The following is a 15,203-nucleotide window of genomic DNA, read 5'->3' as shown; positions in this document are numbered from 1 at the left end:
GGGACAAGTTTCACATTAAGACAAATCTGTTTCTTGCTCTTTATATTATCTAGAATTAAATAAGATTTAAATCATATTCACATGAATATTTTTAAAGAGTTTATAGTAAGGTCATGATTAGGTTTTAACTCAAGGTTATGAGAAAGAACCCTATACTAGGAAACACAAAACACTGACTTGTTTAGTGTTTTTAGATGTAGACTACAGATTCAATCCTATTCATCTAAACATTGAGTGGGATATCTAGTTTTCATTATCCTAACATTGCAACAGCCTGAATATTACAAGGAATTAGACAAGTGGCTAAGATTGGAAGAGTGCTTTTAATATACATAATAAAGGTTTTTAATATTTCTTTATTCATCCTTGTCCTTTACTTGAAATTCTAGCAGATCGATATCTGAGTAGCTAATCTGAGCAAGCGTGGGTGCAGTGTGTGAAAGGGACAGGCCACTGCAGGGCAGGCCTTCGTGTGAAAGGGACAGGCCACTGCAGGGCAGGCCTTCGTGTGAAAGGGACAGGCCACTGCAGGGCAGGCCTTCGTGTGAAAGGGACAGGCCACTGCAGGGCAGGCCTTCGCGTGAAAGGGACAGGCCACTGCAGGGCAGGCCCTCGTGGTGTCACCAGCAGCCCCAGGGCCTGGCTGCTGCCCTAGACCAAAAGACTCCCGTCCGTACAGCAGCAGAGCGTGGAATTCGGCTCCTTTCTCATCAAACAGAAGCAATTACATCACACAACTATGAGCTAAGGTGATTACATAGTACACACAAATGCAACTATTTATGCCATGTATTCTACAAATAAAATTTCTACCAAACTTTACATCTGTAATATCCAACTTCTAGTAAACACTTTTAAGCACAGAACTATACTAAGAAGAAAACACGGACATTCAGTTTCTGACACACCCCCCCAGGAAAGCTAAATACACAATAGCACAGCTTTGAGATGCAAATTCCATGAAGTGCAAGTGCCCAAAACACAAGGTCAATCTAGAAACAGGTTTTAAAATCCAGCAAGTTCGCCTTAGAAATGAGTATGCCCCTTTGCAAACACAATCAGAAGTGATTTTCCAACAACTGCTTAAAATCTCACTTTCGCTCCCTCGTAAAAATATATTCAAGAGTTCATTTTAGCTTCTGAATTTTTACTTTGATTAGCTCAAAATACCTAACCTTATGGAAACAGCTTCTCTCTCCACACTTCCATAGATGTATACATATATAAGACACCACTAACAGTTACATTTCTTTCTTTTTGAGCTGAAAGTACATCCGAACAGGTCAGCAAGTTATGAACGTCCCACTCACGAATTGTGAATTGGCGTGGCTTCCTCTGAACAAGCCGTCAGGTGAGCAGTGCAGCTAGACACAGACAGAGACGGTCAACCCGGGAACAAGGAACAATATTTGGCTTCCGAACTCCTTCGGAGCACAGGAGCGACGGGCCAGGCTATCCCGGGGACCTGACAGACGCCCACGGCTCTCACACCGAGCTGGAGAACGGCACCACCTGCTTTCCACCCACATACACCTCCTCAATGTTTCGATCATCTCCTGGAAGAAAAATCAAGGAATCATTCATGACGAGCTCTGTGTCAGTCATCATTTCAATGGCTTTGCAGGACAGATTCAACTTCTAAAAATTCACTTCTGAGAGAAGAGACGCAGAAGGCTGACTCTGCTGTCACTGCCCTCTCTCAGCCTGACAAGCGAAGGGCTCTAGGCAGAGGGTGCCAGAGCGGATCTGAGGCCGACAGCGGGCAGAGGTAACCCGTCGACTGGACCCAGGCCCACCGGAACGGGAGGCTCATCCCCACCCCAGAGTCACGCTCAGCCTGGGGTGGGTGGCTCGTCTTCAGAACCTGTGCCCTCCAGGAGTGCGCACGGATCCAGAATATAAGAGAAACACAAACAACACAACAGAAAAAAAACTCCAAACGGTCCAATTTAGAAACAGGCAGTACGTCTGACAGGGATCAAAGAAAGATACACAAATTGCTTAAGTAAAAAAAAAAAAAAAAAGCTCAATATCACTAATTTTCCAGGAAATGCAAATCAAAACCACAGAGGGTCATGTTGATGTCATCCCCGCAAGGTCAACCGCCATCAGGAAGACACACGATACGGGTTGGTGAGGATGTGGGGGAAGGGAACCCTTCCACGCGGCTGTGGGGTGCAGAGCAATACAAGCATCGTGGAAGACAGCCTGGCACTTCCTCAGTGAGCCAGGCCAGCACCCCAGGCAAGGCGAGGCTGATGAGGAGCTGACTTCACTCTCTGTTCACAGCAGCTGAGAAATGGGAGCCGCGGAGTGTCCACGGATGAAGAAGTCTTGGTACATGACCACAATGAAATATCACTCTTCCCTTAGAAAGGATGGGCAGGAGCCCATTCTATTAGGTGGCACAATCCAAAGCATAAAAATACAAGTACCACGTTATCTCATTTGTATGTGGTTTCTGAAAATAGGCAACTTCATGGAGGGGAAAACAAGGTTGGTTACCAGGAGCTGGGGAGGGCAGGACACAGGTGGGCTGATGGGCACCAGGCTTGACAAGAGAGTGGGCGCTCCAGGGGTCACACAGCGGGGCACCCACAGAGAAGGCTAACACACTGTCGTTTGCTATAAAAAGAAAAGCCGCCAGATAGGATTTTGTAAATTTTTACTATAAAGAAATGTTCAGTGCTTGATTGGATAGTACGTATTGTATACATGTAGTGACATCACACAGACTCCCACAAACATACATAGCTTTCATATGTGTTACAATTATTTTTAGTGGTTTTTTTTTTTTTTTTTTTAAGAAATAATGATTGTGTCCTTCCATTTCAAAGTCACTCAGTACTGAGCTCACCTGACAGAACGGGAGGCCAGGCGGAGCCCTGCTGACTCTGCCTCAGCTCTGTTTATGTGTAAAACTGAAGGTAAGTCCATGAAACGCACGTGGGGAGTGATTCCACCCTATACTCATCACGCACGCAGTGCGGCAGGACAGGCTGTGGGGCACAGAGCGGGTAAAAGGAGACTGGGCCTGAGATACTTCCCTTCGAACTTCCGCCGCTCGCTCAGAACTCCCTCGAGGGTAATGTGTATTCCAGGCAGCCATGTTTAGGAGTGTTAAAAAACCAATCAAAGCAAAATACTGTTGTAATGGTCATAAGCAAATAAAGAGAGCTGTATCTAAGAAAAAAGACTAACATTTTATGTAGTATAGAAATCATACATTCACTTACCTAGATAGAGAAATTTCTGGATAACAGCCTGAAGTGGAAAATAAAAATAATAAGGAACATTATTTCGTACACTTAGCAAATGACACTCAATGTCTAGAAACTGAAACTTATTTTCCAAAGGCAAAATCAACTTCTAATTAAAATGAAAGGGTCTTTGGTTTAAAATATCAAAACAAAGAAACAGTCCAACAGCTGTTAACATATGTTATTGCTTGCCTGAAACTTTTTGGTATATAACTTTGAAATCTCCAGAGGTAAATTATTATATAAATCAAATAAATGAGTTTTTTTTAAAAATTCAAAAATTTCAAGAGATGTATGATGTAGAAATAATGTCTTTGAATCTGCATGAACACGACTGGGCCCTATTCCCAGAAATTCACTTTGATAAAAGAATAAAACGAGGGCCCGGCATAGTGGTCTAGTGGCTAAAGTCCTATATGGGTGCCGGTTCTAATCCCAGCAGCTCCACTTCCCATCCAGCTCCCTGCCTGTGGCCTGGGAAAGCAGTCGAGGACGGCCCAAAACCTTGGGACCCTGCACCTGTGTGGAGACCCGGAAAAGGCTCCTGGCTCCTGGCTTCAGATCGGCTCAGCTCAGGCGATTGCAGCCTTTTGGGGAGTGAATCAGCAGACAGAAGATCTTCCTCTCTCTCTCCTCCTCTCTGTAAATCTGACTTTTCAATGAAAAAATAAAATAAACCTTTACCAAAAAAAAAAAAGAGTAAAAGGAATAATATGTAAGGAATTATTAAGCCATAACATGTAAGCTCAAGATTAAAGAGGAATGTCTCTGTCTCTCAAATCAATATTTTTAGTTTCAAATTTTTTAAAAATTATTTGACAGAGTTACAGAGAAGGATGGAGAAGGGAGAGAGAGATGGAAAGGAAGGGTGAGCGAGTGCTTCTGTGTGCTCGTTCACTCTCCGGATGGTCTCAGAGCCAGGCCGGGGCCCACGGAGGCCAGGAGCCTGACTCCAGCTGCTCTCCCACTCGGTGCAGTAGTGGCCTGAGTCAGCATCTTCTGCTGCCTTCCCAAGCACGTTCGCAGGGGTCTGGCTCAGAAGCGGAGCTGCCAGAGTCCGTACTGTCATCATATAGGATGGTCGCATCAGAGCCGGATGCCGGCCCCACTGGACCACAGAGCTGGTCCCGGAAATAAGTGTTTAAAAAGTACTCAGCTTTGTCCATTTTTTCATATCTTCATTTTTGTAGGAAGCCCCTTTGTGTTGTATAAAACGTGTATTAATTATGCAACTTATAATAACTAATACTTAATGCATTTTCTGTTGTTACTCTCTTTCATTATAGAGACCTCAGCCTTGAATTGAAGTTGGGTAGAAGAAAAAAAATTTTTTTTCATACAACAACTAATGGTACAAAGCTAAAACAATTCAGCATTTCCCTCTTAAAGGATTTATTTGTTAAAAGGCAGATAAACAGAGAGAGGATGCAGTCAAGGCGAAGGATCTGCTCTGCTAGCTTATTTCGCAGACGCCCACACCAGCTCTGCACAGCCAGGCTGGAGCCAGGAGCCGTGAACTTCCCCAGGGCTCCTCCAGGGGACAGGAATCACCAGTGCCAATCCCCTTCCCTGCCTTCCCAATCACAGTGCCACAGAATTGGATCAGAAGCAGATCCTCAGGACCCAAGCTCAGGGTTCCAACCTGGGGCAGGCAGGCGTTTGTCAGGGACATTAAACGACACTTGGCACGCTTACGCCGTTTCAGAGCACTTGGGTCCCTGCTGGCTGCACCCTCGGCGGCGGCAGGCCCTGCCTTGATCTGCTGGGTTCCTGCCCATCCGATGGCAGAGCTGGACCTTACTCCTGGCTCCTGCTTTGGCCCAGCTCAGCCCTCACTATCGTGCGTGTATCAGCACACGGGAGTCATCTGCTTCTGTCTCAATCTCTCTCTTTTTTTTTAATTTTATTACTCTTGATTTTATAACACAGTTTCATAGGCTCTGGGATTCCTCCAACCCCTCCCTGTACCCTCCGCCCATGGTGGATTTCTCCACCTTGGTGCAGTATTACAGTCCAAATCCAATCATAATTCTTTCATTGCAAGCATGTACTTTGCATAGTGTCCAGCATCTTATTGTCCAGGTAAATTCAACTGTTTCCTGGGGAGACCATCTCTGGTCTGAAGGCAGAGCTGGCAGAATATCATCCCGACCAATTAAAAGACACAACATAACATCAACAACTGTTTACAACCTTATGGAGTTAAATGACTTGGTATTGAGTGCCCAATATGTTAGAAAATGCAAGTTCTTAACCACATCCTGTGACTACTTCATCGACATTTCAATTTTAGTTTATATACAACTGGCTGCTATACACCTTAAAAGGCTATCGGGTACTATTCAGCTGTCTCGTGTCTATTTTCATTTCTGAATTTAGTAGTTCATAGTGTTGAAGCATAATTTTTACTGAATTTGGTGGATTTTGGGATAGTCCATGTTGGCCTATAACTCTAACAAGGCATATGTCAATAGTTGAGGTGCAAAACAGTTTCAGGTGGGGTGTGCAGAGAAATCTGCAATACCTTAGTGAGGAGTAACTTCTGTTCGTGTCCTACCTAGTAAGGTATATGTGAGTCCCCCGCTGACTGTTTCCTGTCTGGTTCTTAGCTTTCTTTGTTGTTCTCTGTCTATTTAATCTAATTTTTTTGGGAGGGAGGCTTCAGAGTGACCCTGATGGTCATTGCAAGAGAGGGTGGGGATCCAAAGTTGGAACTAAGTAAGGACCAGAGAAAGCTCCTCTCCCGATTCCCGAAGGAAGTGTACTGTTCTTCTGTTTCTGCGGGCCACTCAGGGCTCCTGGCTGTTGTTCTGATGACCTTGGCTCCTGTGGGTAGGATCTGTGGGGTAGGATCTGTGGGGTGGGATTTGGGCTTCTTCCATCCCATGTGGGAGATCCAAACAGGAGTAGATGACCTCAAAGTCTGCCTCTTTCTCTACACTGCTTTCTGCCTTCCAAATAAGCAGAATGAATAAGTGTATGCTGATTTAAAAAAAAAACTCCAGATTTTATGATTAAAGTAAGATGAATTAGTGCCTTTTATACATAGGGAAACATTTATAATAAGAACAAAGCCCATTTTCTTATAAAATTAAGAAAATTCATTTAGCATAATGGTCAAGAGCCTAGCACTTGATAACCAAAGTTCTGGGTTTGAATCCAAGCTCCACCCAATCCTAGGAGCCACACCCCTTAGGTGAATCATTTAACATTCCTTAAGTTTCACTGCCCCTGTGTTAAATGGAAATATTAATCATCCTTATATCCCTTAAGAGTTGTTCTGATGGATAAATCATGCAGCAAGTGCTCAACAGGTGCTGGTTATATCAAGGTTATTTACTGACAAGCACATTCAAATACATTCCAAGTATGTGAATTGTAAAATATCACCAGAGACTTTGCTCCCCTCTGAGATCTCCTGCATTCCATCATAATATTTTAGTTTTGGTTTTTCTTTTTCTACAGCCTCATCAAATACCTCTCAATTAATTTTTCTTTACCTACCTCAGAAAGTTCACCAACAAAATCCCCATAAAACACGTCAATGGGAGAGTCAGATGCTTTGGGGTTGATCAAGAGGGCATCAAATTCCTTGCCCACTTCGAAGTTTCCAATCTCGTTATCCAGCCCCAGGGCTACAGAGGGGGACAAGTAAACCAGCAGTCAGCATTGCCACCAGCTGAGCATGCTAAGGGCTCTATTTGCAAGGACACAGGACAGTCTGCCAACATGTATGCTAGTAGGGAAAAAAAGTTAGTATCTTAGTGGCAAGGCAATGCACTCCTACCCAGGATCACAGGACATCTCACAGGAAACATAGCAAGCAAGGTGAAGTCCAGTCTGAGAATAAAACAGTTCCCTTCACCTCCATGGTCAAGGTTCTGAGGGTGTCTGTGCCCTCACCTCCATGGTCAAGGTTCTGAGGGTGTCTGTGCCCTCACCTCCATGGTCAAGGTTCTGAGGGTGTCCGTGCTCTCACCTCCATGGTCAAGGTTCTGAGGGTGTCCATGCCCTCACCTCCATGGTCAAGGTTCTGAGGGTGTCCGTGCCCTTCACCTCCATGGTCAAGGTTCTGAGGGTGTCTGTGCCCTCACCTCCATGGTCAAGGTTCTGAGGGTGTCTGTGCCCTCACCTCCATGGTCAAGGTTCTGAGGGTGTCCATGCCCTCACCTCCATGGTCAAGGTTCTGAGGGCGTCCGTGGCAGCTTCCCAGTGATGCCACAGCCCAGATGGTCTGGCCTTTCTTTTCGCATTCCGAAACACGATGGTTGACGAGACACCCTTTGTTTTTTTCTTTCCTATTCTCCCCCAATACTTTAACTTTTTAGCTTTTTTGTTCCATGGAATAGCTCGAGTGATTCTTAAATACATTTTTAAAATAACTTTTGCACATTTACTAATACTGACAGACCCATTATAAAGGCTTCTCAGTAACAAGTTCTCATGACGCAGCAGCTGAACGTCACGGGAGCAGACCGATCTCTGCAGCCTCAGAGGCGTTGGGAAGGATGCACTTCCAACTCAGGACAATGATGTTACTTATCTCAGAGCTACTCTGTGTTCCATGATCTCTGCATGTCAAAGAAAACATCTCTCCTTTTTATGACTTAGTTTCAGAAGGGGGGCAGTCGGCTTTCCTACTCAATGGAAATGTTGATTCTAACGCTCCGTTAAACCAACGCCCCGAGTAAGGCCTGCCACAGGGCCACAAACAGCAGCCTGCGTAAACGCAAGCTTAGCTAGGGTGCAGCACTGGCCATTTCAGTTCTCACATGAGTGTGTTACATCCCGTCACTGTCAGGATACAGTCTAATGTGGAAATACTGGATCAATTACCCTTGTTGGGCAGTACTGGGCACGCTATTCCTCTGCATGGGTACCCAGAAGACTTGTCAATTCTCCAAGAATTGCTTTAGAAATCCTACTTGTTATTAACAGATTATCTAAAAGGCAACTCTTTTATTCTCGGAAATGCAAAGAATTCTCATAGCAAGATGGGAGGCTGAAAATGATTAGAAATATTAGAAGCAGTAAGTGACCTCTGCTAACTGTATGTTGAGGGGATTGAAAATCATACAAAATCATTGGAAATTCTCCCTCTCTTCACTGATTAGCTCTACTTCTTCTTACCCTTGACAAGCAAGGATTTAATGTCTGTATTCAAAATAACATTGCTGGGTATTTAGTAGCCAGGGTCCAGGGAAACTGGAAAGTCTAGAAACTAGCTGGGTTGTTTGTGAGAACCCGAAAAGTACAGGAACAAACAACCAAAAAGACATAACTGCTTTCAGTGAATTTATAAATGATATAAATCCAAACGGTTACAAATGGACCTTCCTGGGGTCAAAGTGACTGAAAACGAACATCACAATAGCAGTTTTGCTGCCTTCAGAGCCAAGCTGGCTCTGTAGAGCTTACTCAAGCATGTCTTAATCTTCCTGAGGAAAAGCAGAAAGGCCACAGTTTCAACAGAAATTCATTCATCTTATTCCACTCAAATTACAGTAGAGACATAAGTTAAGGACAAGAAATGTCGTAACAGTAAGCCCGGTGGGTTCAGGGAACAGATTCAACAGCTACTCAGCGAGCTGGGAATGATTTGGTAGGCACCGCAAGCGGCTTGGACAGGAACTGCATCCTGATGAAGCAGTCACAGAGCCTAGAACACAAAATGCACTGTTTCAACCCAACTTGTCGGTTCCATAAAAACAGGGTCAAACAGCTACTTGAACTCAGACTCAGGCGTGCAAATACAGTGGTGGTGTGTGTAGGGGCGAAAGGACACGTCACACTCAGGACAGATGAAACCATACGATGTAGGAGAACATGAAGGACATGGCTGTCACTTGTTCTTCTCGAAACGTCCTTCGACGTGATCATCAAAGACAAATCACTCAGAAAAAATTACTGGCCTTTTTCCTTTCTGGGACATTCTTGGTCTCAACGGCTCTCCATTTCTAAGACCCAGGATAATGAGCACAGATCTACATCCCTGAGTAAGATGTATTTATATCTGCGATTTTAATATAGTTTCATGTTATCTTTCACCATCATTCATTCAGATTGTGCTATCATTCTAAAGTGACTTAGCCCAAAGAACTACCAATTTCTATTTTTGCCATAAAATATAACTATATATGAAAACTTGGAAAAGCTTAGAAGCAATATTTCCATATCAACCAGCTACATTTTCACATTTCTCTTCTTTTGAGTTGACTCGAATAATTTGTGTATTTACATACACAATCCAAACACATGGCCTCAGCAAGGATTTACATAGAGATTTGCCAAAGGGCAGGACAGGGCGAAGTGAGATCCCCCACTCACACCAGATTTTCTATATTCAAATCACAGCACAGTGCACTTTGGTGGCTGTGTGGCCTTCGCTTTGGCTCCTTATTAGCACAGGGACTGGTAAATGCACTTCGAAGTGTGTCATACAGTAAGAACTCAGTAAGAATCTGGCTATTAATCCCACCATGACCACTCAGGTCCACAGAGAGAAAACTACTAGATTCAATGGAAGAATGCATGTGATCAATGTAAATATTTACTGGAGCGATTAATATGATAACTGAATATCAAACATCTTTTGGCCAAAGAAAGTGAATTCATCAAAACAGTGAGTCCTGACTGTCTACCCTCTATGTCTCATGTGCCACTCTGTAACACACAAGTCATGGATATCTGGTCTCCTCGGTACCATGCAAGCCTCCCTGCACGGTGTATTTGTATCAGTCGTGCCCACATTAGACCCTGCACACCAACCCGCACAGACTGGCATGCTGCCCACTGTGTGAGACAGAAACAGAACAGTCATTACCTTGGCTTCCTCCCAGAGTAGCTAGTCTGAAGACTTCTTTGAGGGTGAGGCTTTTCTCATTTACCTTATTAATTAAAAGGATATTGGAAACCATCATGGCTCTTCGGATAGCATCAAGCATGGACGACGAATAGCCACCCGCGACATCTGTGGCAGGTAACACAAAGCCGAACAGTGACGTTAGGAGACAAAATGGAATCACCAGTGTATTCGATTACTTCTTCTGTTGGTTCCTTTTTGCCTCTGGTGACAAATATTCAGTTTTCAATGTGCTTAAAGAAAAGCTCTTGTTTATCAACACAGGCTAGCCATAGTCTAACGTGAAATTTGTTTCACACAGCAAAGACCCACGACATCCAGATCTGGACCAGGTGGAATTTAGGAGCTGGGATGGAGCTCTGACTGGGTCTTCCTGGAAACAAGAACAGGAAGCTGAACTGGAAGAGAAGTAGCCAGAACTGAAACACATTAAAAAAAAATAGTCAACTTGCAGAAACAAAGATTATAATGCTGGTTGTTAGAGACTGGGGTTGTAGGAGGTAGGGAAATATTGTTCAAAGGATACAAATACCAAATTTCAAGAGGAATAATGAGAAAAAATATTTCTCACAGTGGTTTGGATGCTGTTTGGCATGCCTATTGGGGTCCTAGGCTGGGCTTCCAATCAGTTTGATTCTAGCACATTCCCTCGGAGGGCACAGGTCTGGCTTCGGTAGTTTGGTTCCTATCACCTACACGAGGATCCGGAGTGATTTCCAGCCTGGCCCGATCCTAATTGCTGTGGGCCTTCAGGGAATAAACCGGTGGATGGACAATTAGACAAAAACCGGGCTCTCATAACCGTGCCATCGCAGAAGGCGCAGCAGATGCCTGGACAGGCGACTCATTTTCCACATGTTCCTTTCAAAGCAAGTGACTCTGCACGCCCTGGGAAAAGAGCTACAACGCATCCTGAAGAAAGGAAGTGTCGCCAGTTCATTCGCCACCCAGGACGTCCTTCAGTCTAGTAAACATGTGACTGCCTTTGGGGATCGGGAGCTCTCATTTGGCTCAACACGGTCTGAGTTCTCAACGCTAGCACACACTGAATGTGTGATCACTTTGGCAAGGTCAAATAATTCTCTTTTGAAACAGCATTTGTGATGATAAAGTTATTGAAAACTTAAAAACATACACACATAAATCATTAAAATGTAGCCGGAGGACAAAACGAAAACAGCAAAAATCAAGGGCCTTTTCATAACAACCTCTCAAACACCTTAGAAGAAGTGATTGTCTTAAACGGTAGTGTCGTGAGAACTTCTCCCTCTGCGTCCCATCCCTGACTGCTTCCAACCTGTTCTGTTAGAGTTAGAATCACTGCCAGGTAACAAGACCGTTTCTTAAATAATACAGATCCTGCATGAGTCACATTACAAACGGACACGCGCAGGGCCCAGTGCGGTGGCATGATAAGCTAATTCTCTACCTGCAGGCACTGGCACCCTATATGGGTACCGGTTCATGTCCTGGCTGCTCCACTTCATGATCCAGCTCCTTGCTTATGGTCTGGGAAAGCACTGGAGGGGGACTCAAGTCATTGGAGCCCTGCACCAGTGTGGGAGACCCAGAAGAAGCTCCTGGCTCCTAGCTTTACACCAACTCAGCTGTAGCTATTGCAGCCATTTGGGGGTAAGCCGGGGGAAATCTGTAACTCCTCCAGATCAAAGAAATAAGTCTTAAAAAACATAAGTGTATACACACATTAACCACTGTTTGAGTTTCAACGTATGAACTACAGACCTGTTCCCAGACCTATCTTCACTTCATGTTTCAGGACTTCCAGCACGTTTAGCGTACCACTGCTGAGCCTGTGCAGAGAGAAGATGTCAAAATGAGGAGATTCACGCGCTACCACGCAAAGAAGACCAACAGGACCAACACTGTAATGTAGTGGGTAAAGCCACAGCCTGTGACCCTGGCAACCTACACGTGTGTGTCCCAGTTTCTCCACTTCCAATCCAGCTCCCTGCTAAAGGTGTGGGAAAAGCCTAGGAAGAAGTTCCAAGCATCTGAACCTCTGGCATTCATTTGGAAGACCTGAAAGAAGCTCCTGGCTTTGGTCGGGCTCAGCTCTGGCCACGTTGGCCATCTGGGTAGTGAGCCACTGAATGGAAGAAGCAACAGCAATGATGACAACTCTCTATTTCTCCTAGTCTCTGTCATTCTAATTTCTAAAATATCTTTCATAAAGAAAGGGACTAATAACAATGATAGAGACATTACTAAAAACTCTCTCTCCTATTGCGAGAGCTCCAAAGCCAACAAAAACATATCAGACCATCCAAGTCTTAGAGTAAAAGGGGTCATAAAAAGTTATAATCCTTGGCCCAAAGTTGATCTCAGGATTCTACAGAGGAGCAGGGGCCAGAATGGAAAACAGGGTATTTTGTGGATGGAGAAATAAATGAAGAAATGAAATCCTGCAATGAGTATAAGAGTCCTGTTTGATTTGGGGATTATTTATTGTATATTTTTGAAGACTTGGTTGTTTTTATTGGAAAGGCAGGTTTATAAAGAGAAGGAGAGACAAAGAGAAAGATCTCTCATTCACTGGTTCACTGTCCAGATGGCTCCATCAGTCGGAGCTGAGCTGATCCAAAGCCAGGAGCCAGGAGCTTCTTCTGGGTCTCCCACATGGGTGCAAGGTCTTTGGGCCAAACCCCACTGCTTTTCCAGGACATAAGCAGAGAGCTGGACGGGAAGTAGAGTTGCTGGGACACGAATTGGTGCCCATATGGAATCCCAGCACTTATGAGGGTAGGATTAGCCAACTGAGCCATAGTTCCTACAATGGGTATCATCCCTTTGTCTGACTACACCTGTAAAATGAAACATGAAGCTACAACCAGAGAAGAGGGTGCAGGCTGGTGAACCCAGACCTGACTGCTCAAGATCGGCTTCTAAGGTCAGCAGTGACCAGGAAAAGTGGACCTGGGGTAGAATTCCAAACTTGACGCTGAGCGTAACAGATGCGCTACCCTTCTAAAAACACCAAGGAGAACCAGGCTGACCTTTTACAGCCCAAGAAGATACAAAGCTCAACAAGGTTTGCTCCAAGATACAAGCAAAAGCTCCAATGTACACGCAGCTCTGAATGTTGTGAGAAAAAGAGAAACAGGACCATTTCAACAGAAATGTGTCCTCAAGAAATTTAACTTCAAATCTCAATTGCAACTAGATTAGATTTCAATTTAGAGGATGCTGTGAAACTTACCCTGGGGATAGCAAATCCTTCTGTCTGGGTAAGTTAAAGCATAATTAGAGTTGCTCAGCTATATGTAGGCAAAGATTCACTATCTGGCGTGGTCATTTAATACATGAAAACTCAGGACTTGGTGAGCTCTTCAGAATGCCCAGAAACACATCAAGTGGCTCTAGACACCTTTGTGATACCGTTGCTGACCTACAACTTTGTGAACTGCCAAGTCCAGACTTCCAACAGTGAACAGCGGCCAGGGGCTCTCTCCTGCTGCTGGAGTTTGTTCCACTCCTGTTTGAGGTTTATGACCCCGAGCTCTTCGCTCCTTGGGTGGGTAACTCTGAGTTCAGTAGCAACACACGTGTCTTAAATAACTTCCTCCCTTTCTTTGTTTTACTTCCTGAAAGACACTTTTTGTGAATTCCTGCCAAATAACTCCTTGTGTTAACTTGGGCCTTTAAGCTAGCAGCCAGGGACTGGCATCACACAACCTAGGAAATTTTCTGAAATCAGGTTATGTTATATTAATGGGCTTGCTTCTAGAGATGACAAGCCATAGCTTTCATCTGATGCAGATCTATAAATTTTTAAGAAGTTATAAACAGATCCTTTGTAGTTGTGGAAATGGTTCTAGGACTGTGCGATGTGAGCTGGCCTCCATCAGACCTGGCAGTGTGACATAAATCACAGCCCACTGGCCCCTCGTAGCACTGTGCCTCTTTCCGCCACCACAGCACAAACAGTGATGGGGGCTTCCTGGAACATCTGGCTGACATAAACAATTGGTGAGTCTCTGGCCATAAATTCTCAAAGTTTTTTTTTAAACTCCTTGTGATAAATTTCCTATTGTGCTTTTTATGTGCAAACTCACAGATCTGGGGAGATGTGGTATTCTTCAAATTTTCTCTGTTCATTTTCTCCATGAAAGTACGAAAGTCAGTCTATCTAGTTCCAGTCAAACCTAACTGGGGGCCCGAAAGCTAAACATAGGTGACCGGGGAGGCCCGTAAGACCCTCTCTCAGGAGTGAAGACAAGGGCCTTGCTCCTGCCAGAATCTTTGTCTCTTCGCTCTTTTCAATGAGTGCCTTGCTAACCTCCTCTTTGGCTCAGCATCAGCCACCGGCTCTGTCACTGATGGGACAAGCTCCCAGGGTTTGTAACGCATGGTTTCTTGACTGGCCGGCTCTGTTCTGGGAATGTACCCCAACAGGCTTTCTTTACTATTGCTGTTTTGTCTCTCTGAGCTATAATTCACAACTCCACTGGTGAAAAAGAACTGACACAAGGCGGTCACTGCTGGTGATGATGGCTACAGCAGAGAGATCTGGAAAAATGCCTCCGAAAAGAAAGGTGTCCAGCTGTTCATCTGAAACACAAATATCTGCAATTGATCAAGCAATGACTGCCTACTTACGACAGATTAGAGTTGGGACAATGTGCGATCGATGCTCCTCGCTCACTGAACGTGTTAAGCTCTTCCGCAGAGAGGTAGCAGCCATGCGCCATCACTGTCTGGGAAGAGAGCATCCAACACAGGACTTACACTCACAAATACTTAAGTTCCCATCTTCAACAGGATATGCAACACTCTGACATGGCTATTATCAAGAACACTCATGGTTACCTAGACCGACAAGATCTCTCGGTACAAGCCGTACATCAGGAAAGTCACATAAAAATATTATTTGACCAAAGCCTCAACAAATTTGTGGATCTTACAGTTTTCTTCTTGTTTCTCTATAAAACAATGCAGCTTGGTGCATGCTATCTCCAGCACAGGATGTTCATGTAGTTAGAAGATGTTATGATTTTTTTAAGAAAGCTGTCAAGTTGCTTTCTTTTCTTCATCTATACGGTGACCTAACGGTGGGTTGCACT

General features: G+C 44.4%; 1 protein-coding gene across 1 annotated transcript in view; it reads right to left on the bottom strand.

The window, feature by feature from the left end:
* Positions 1–1,471: 1,471 nt before the first annotated feature.
* The window catches only part of GDA (guanine deaminase), a 61,965-nt gene continuing 48,233 nt past the window's right edge, over positions 1,472–15,203 (bottom strand). The window contains exons 9-14 of the mRNA XM_004591769.3: positions 14,740–14,837; positions 11,866–11,933; positions 10,084–10,230; positions 6,765–6,895; positions 3,237–3,264; positions 1,472–1,556 (exon numbers count right to left, since the gene is read on the bottom strand). Coding sequence (XP_004591826.2) covers positions 1,486–1,556; positions 3,237–3,264; positions 6,765–6,895; positions 10,084–10,230; positions 11,866–11,933; positions 14,740–14,837 — 543 coding nt within the window. The 3' untranslated portion in view covers positions 1,472–1,485. The remainder of the gene's footprint in view (positions 1,557–3,236; positions 3,265–6,764; positions 6,896–10,083; positions 10,231–11,865; positions 11,934–14,739; positions 14,838–15,203) is intronic.

The sequence above is a fragment of the Ochotona princeps genome, chromosome 31 (assembly GCF_030435755.1).
Source record: "Ochotona princeps isolate mOchPri1 chromosome 31, mOchPri1.hap1, whole genome shotgun sequence".
NCBI classification, from domain to species: domain Eukaryota; kingdom Metazoa; phylum Chordata; class Mammalia; order Lagomorpha; family Ochotonidae; genus Ochotona; species Ochotona princeps.
The sequence above is the reverse complement of the archived record's forward strand: the minus strand, read 5'-3'. Positions and strand labels throughout refer to the sequence as shown.